We start from the raw sequence: 5432 nt of genomic DNA, 5'->3' as shown, positions 1-5432 counted from the left end.
CCCCGTGTTCCGTGTGTCTGCCAGGACTGTCCCAGGGCAGCCGGGCAGTGACTGCTGTCCTGCGCCCTGCTGTCCGTGCTGCCCTGCTGGCAGAGCCCTGTCCCCGGGCAGAGCCGTTCCCTCCCCGGGCACAGCCCCATGGCTGCTCCCTGCTGCGGCCTGGCCTGGCCCCAGAGCAGGGTCCCCGTGCGGGTGGCCCCGGGGTGGCCGCGTGTCCCCAGCCGGCCGTGCCTGGGCAGCTGCCTCAGCCGTGAGGGCTCAGAGCTGCGGGAGCCCACGGCTCTGTGCCGCCCGCGCTGCAGAGCTCCTGCTCCAGCTGCCAGGGCCCGGGCGCCCTGTGCCCTGTGGCCTGGCGCCCCGACGGCCGTGCCAGGCCCTGCGTGCTGCCCTCACGGTGGCACTGCTGGCCCAGGGCTGTGCCAGCCTTCTCCAGGGACACCTTCCCGCAGCCTGGCAGCCCCTGCACGGGCCCAGCACAGCCCTGCACAGGGGCTGTGTGCAAGGGCCTGCAGGGACAGCGCCAGGGCCGGCGGCTCCCCAGTGCCACAGGGAGGCCTTGGGCTGGAGGCGGGCAGGACATTCTGCCCTCTGGGGCTGCTGAGCCCTGGCCCACGCTGCCACAGCAGCTGTGGCTGCCCCGTCCCTGGCTGTGCTCCAGCCCAGGCTGGGAGGCGCTTGCAGCATCCTGGCCAGTGCAAGGTGTCCCTGTCCTCGGCAGCAGGGCTGGGACAAGGCAATTTCTGAGGAGCCTTCCAAGCCAAGCCATTCTGTGATTCTGTCATCACAGGGGCTGGGGGCAGCTGGGCTTAATTTCTGATTAGAACCCGTTCAGCAGTGTCACTTTGGTGGAGTTCAAGCAGGCAACTCCTGAGCCCAGATTCACAGCGTGTGACTTTTACCAACACAATTGATCTGGCTGAGATCAATAATGTCTGGCACAATCCTGATTCTGATCAATTGTATTTTATTGAAACAAGATCAAAGCAGTTTCCATCTCTCTACTCAGAAATGCACTAACTATAGAGCACTACTATAGGTCTCAACAGATAGTCACCCTAGATGTGGCATTACTTGTTTATGAAAATAATATGATCATACATAATACATTATATACATACGATATATTATATATGTTGTGCATTTATAGTAATCTATAAAAACTATAGTATATCTATGTCAATGTCATATATGTTATAAATATGTCTACTTTATGGAAATCTTTCTGGACATAAATGCACTAATAGCATTAGTACATTTCACAACAGATAATTACACTTAATATGCACTCTATTTTTAGTACTTAAACATAACAAAATATTAAACTTTCCAGAATTATTTTTTATCAGGATATAAAAAGATATTGATATTTTTCAATACTACTTATATTAGTATATTTTTGTCTTCTTCTATATATACTACATATATGATAATTTATACTATACTGCTGAAGGATGGCAGGAGAGGCTGTGGGCCTCCACCAGAGCCTTTGTTTGCATTATTTTCTTCTCAAAGCACCAAAATTGTACGATGAGGTGTCTCTGGTGTCAGCTGTGAGCAGCACAAGCACAGCTCTGTGCATTGGCAGCTTCACTCACTGCTCACCACGAACGATTCTTTTGAACTTCTTTTGCAGAACCTGGTACTCATTTATGGCCTGGGAGTAGGCAGCCGGATCCTCTGCCAGGTGATGGAACAGATTGTATGGCGGAGCTTGTTGAACATCTGGGGGTAAACGGATGACCTGAGGCAGCATCTGGTTCCCCACACTGAAGTGGTCAAGGAGTTTTTCTCGCACAGACAAGTGCAGGCCATTGATGATATCCACCAGCCGCTGCAGGAAATTTCTCCTACGCCACTGGGACACGGGCACCACAGTGAGCAGGTGCATGACAATGGTCTTCATGGAGTAGGTGGAAAAGCTGAAGCCCAGCACAAGACGGGTGAAGAACTGCAGGCAATTGAGGTGCAAACTGTCATGGGGAGCCTGCTCGGCGATGTGCTCGAAGAACTTCATCTCTGCCACAGCATAGGTCTCAGGCCAGGCTGTGCTTTGGGTGTAGGCCTCTCTAGGCTGGCTGCTCACAAAGATGTCGGAGTCTCCTCTCCGCACCCCAAACAGCATCTCAATCCTGAAGATTTCTATGCCATTGGTCACCTGGAACTGGCAGGAGCGTCTGGATGGCAGCAGCATTAAATGCCAGTTGTGTGACTGAGGCAAAACTGGCCAGATGGCTCTCACCAGCTGGGAGAACCAGTGGGCAGTTTTCTGCACATCCAGGTAGGAGTGGGTACACAGCGTGTCCAAAAGGCTGGGATCCTGATTGCTCCTCAGCTCCTCCTCGGGGTGGTGCAGGAAGCACAGCATCTTCTCAGCCTGCTGCTCCTTGCTGCAGGTGCACTCCAGCTGCACACGGACACGGAAGTTCCTCCCTTGTCTCTGCTCTGCAGAGTCCAGCTCCAGGTGGAAGCTGTGGCCTCGGGGAGGAGTCATGGGTATGAGCACACGATACACAACGTCCTGCTCACAGGGACTCCAACCTTCGAAAGCACTGCCCACCCCGATGGCTCGTTGCAGGACTGGGTAGAAACTGTTGGATAAGACGTATCCAAAGTAATGTGCATAATTGTCCATGAGGTTCATTGTCCACTCGCAGCCTTTCTTCAGGTCCTGTACAGGCCACTGTATGCGTTCCAGTAGAATTCTACCAACGTTATCGTCAAAATCATTGGGTCTTTCATAGGTTGGTAGTGCAAGGTCATAGTTTTCTGCATTTACAGCCTCATTGACAACTCTGTTTTCAACATTATTTTCTCCATTTTCAGCCACAATGCCAACTTCCTCTACATTTCCCTCATCATTGTTATCTTCCTCCTTATTCGCATCATCTTCGTCTTCTGCGTATCCAACATCGAATTCCTCATTTGTATCCCCATTTCTGATTTCCTCTTCATTTGCACCACTGTTTTCGTCTTCATACTCTTCTCTCCTCAGGCTTCTTTTGCACCCCATCAAGCATAGGACCACGACAAGGACCAGGAGAACAGTAACAGCTAAGAGCAGCAAGAACAGCATGAGCTGCATCTGCTTCAGGACGAGCTGCTCTGCCTCCCGCTCCATCTGAATCCTCTCCAATTCCAGCTGCATTGCTCTCAATTCCATACGATGGAGTGTTTCCTCATCCTGAGCATCACCCAAGAACTGTGGGTAGTGGATGAGGCTTTTCAAAAGCACCAAAAGCAATACTGCGGCTTTCATGGTCTGCAGGAGGATGGAGAGAAGGCCTTGAGTGGGGCTGTGAGGGAGGCAGCTGGCAGTGGGGGCAGCAGGGACGGGATTGCTCAGGGCTCTGAGGGCAGGTAGGACAGGACCCCAGAGAGCTGGCAGGGAGCAACACCTGTCCCTCTGTCCCACCAGCAGCAGCAGCAGCAGCAGCAGCAGGGTGCCCTGCCCAAGGCTCTCCCTTCAGGGGCTGTCCCTGCATGCAGGGGGAGAACCCAGCCCCAGGTGCAGCATTTCTGCCCCGGCCCTTGTCCCCAGCCCAGCCTCCCCAGCACGTGTGCACTCACCGCTTGCCCAAGCAACACTGGGCCAGCGTGACCTGCTGGGCCCTTTCATAGCTGCCCCCATTGTGACATGTCCCCTGTGATGTCACAGGTGTCACAGCACATCACAAGCCAGCCAACCCCCCTTTGTCCCCACCCTGGCTCAGCCTCTCAGGGTGCCCATGGTGTACTGATTAGGCTGCTTGAGTGAATCTTTTTCAAAGAGCTCCCATTGCTCTTCTTCAGTCCTGAAGAACACATAGTCCATGGCAAACTTAACAACGGCCTACTTCAAAAATCATGCCAGGTGCCAGGGTGCCACATCCACATGGCTTTAAAAACCTTTGTGTGGTCAGTTACTCAGACAATTCATAGGCAGCCCTTTCTGAAACGTATTGATGGTTCTTTGAAAGAGTAACCCCCAAGGGCCTTCAACTGTGAGGTCGTTTTTTTGCTGTTATTTGTTTTGTTCCCTGGGTTAATGTAACACGCCCACATAGGTAAAGCCTTCCTCCGCCAGATGATCTGCATTGTGTCAGGGGGTCCCTTGGCTGAGAATCACACTGCCTCCTTCTCTGAGGAGAGAAATGTGCTGCTTTTGCCTTTGAGTTCCCATGATCCAGTGGGGACAAAATGGGTTGTTGGTGGGCAGAAGAGTTTCAGGCTGCCTGGAAGCATTTCCATGTGAGGGAGAACCTTTGTATCAAATACATCAATTGGGGGAATCCATCCCTCTCCAAGCTGAAGGAAGAATCAGAATTGTCCTAGTAGAAAATGGAAAGGTTTGGAAGTGAATGGTCAGGGCTGGAATGTCCCCGCGTGTCCGTGTGGATTTTGTGAATGCTGCAAGGCCAGACTGTGAAGAGGGAGATCCCGGCAGACTAAGAAATGCCCTCCTGCTCTGGGACCTTCCCTGGCACTGGCAGCACAAGTGAGAGCCCTTCCTAGGCCTTTGCCTTCAGCAAGGGCCCAGTTGGGCAAAGCCTGAGTTCCCTGTGAAATCAGCTCAGATTTACACTGCCCCCACTGAAGGAGGGGATGCCAGAGGCCAGACAAGCTCACCAAGGTGCTGAGCAATGCAGCTTAGGCTGCAGCTTTCTGCCCTTGTGTCTCTGGAGCCTTGGAGGGGAAGGCTGCCGTGGCTTGCAGTGACCTTCACCAGCTCTCCTGCTAACAGCACTGGGCACCCAAGCCTGTTTGGTCTCAGCACAGGCAAGAGCAGGAAGAAACCCTCACCTTGGCTTTGTAGAGCCCTGAGACGAGCAAAGACAAGGAGTGTGCAGAGAAGGGGCCATCAGCACTGCACAGCAAGCATTTCCTCAGCCATCACTGACAGAAAATTGGAAACCTTATTGTATTGTCTTTGGGGTTTGTGTTGTCTTTGGTGCAGCAGCCTTTTCCCCACAAGGAAAACCTGTGAATTATTTGACAGTGGTGACCTGAAATTAAGTGGTCCCCATGATGTTTGATACTACTGGTGAAGCCAGGAAAAAGCATCATTGAAAGATTGAGTTCTCAGGCTTCCAAGTTCAAGAAATTATAACAATAACTATACACTTGCAGTGGTGTGTGGAGCCGGTGTGTCTTGAGATGTTTTGTATAAAGAATGTTTAAAGAGGTGTTGCCTTCTTGACCAATGAGTCTTTCTATTTGGTTTTCACGTACTACCCTATGTAAAGTGTAGTGTTTTCGTTAAATAAACTCTCTCTCTCTTTGCTTTCTTTGCTTGCAGGAGGAACAATGTTACATTATGCTTTTCACCACTCTCCTATAGCCTAAAATGCAACATCCCTTCACGGTGCTGCCAAGATGGAAGCTCGGAATTGTGCCTTTGCTCCTCCCTTCCTCTGTTACCATGTGTCATTCAAGGGCTTAATGAATAGCAGGGT

The 5432-nt window shown here is 51.8% G+C and overlaps 1 protein-coding gene across 1 annotated transcript; it reads right to left on the bottom strand.

Moving 5' to 3' along the window:
* Window positions 1–1591: 1591 nt before the first annotated feature.
* Window positions 1592–3295, bottom strand: LOC306816146 (inositol 1,4,5-trisphosphate receptor-interacting protein-like 1; the record flags this gene model as incomplete). The annotated part of the gene is made up of 1 exon (XM_079332628.1): window positions 1592–3295. Exon 1 carries the CDS (start codon window positions 3254–3256, stop codon window positions 1592–1594), a length of 1665 nt encoding a protein of 554 aa, XP_079188754.1. The 5' UTR covers window positions 3257–3295.
* Between the last annotated feature and the right edge of the window lie 2137 nt (window positions 3296–5432).

The sequence above is a fragment of the Erithacus rubecula genome (assembly GCF_903797595.1).
Source record: "Erithacus rubecula genome assembly, contig: scaffold_388_arrow_ctg1, whole genome shotgun sequence".
Classification (NCBI taxonomy): domain Eukaryota; kingdom Metazoa; phylum Chordata; class Aves; order Passeriformes; family Muscicapidae; genus Erithacus; species Erithacus rubecula.
Note: the sequence above shows the minus strand (reverse complement) of the source record. Positions and strands in the feature narration are given on the sequence as shown.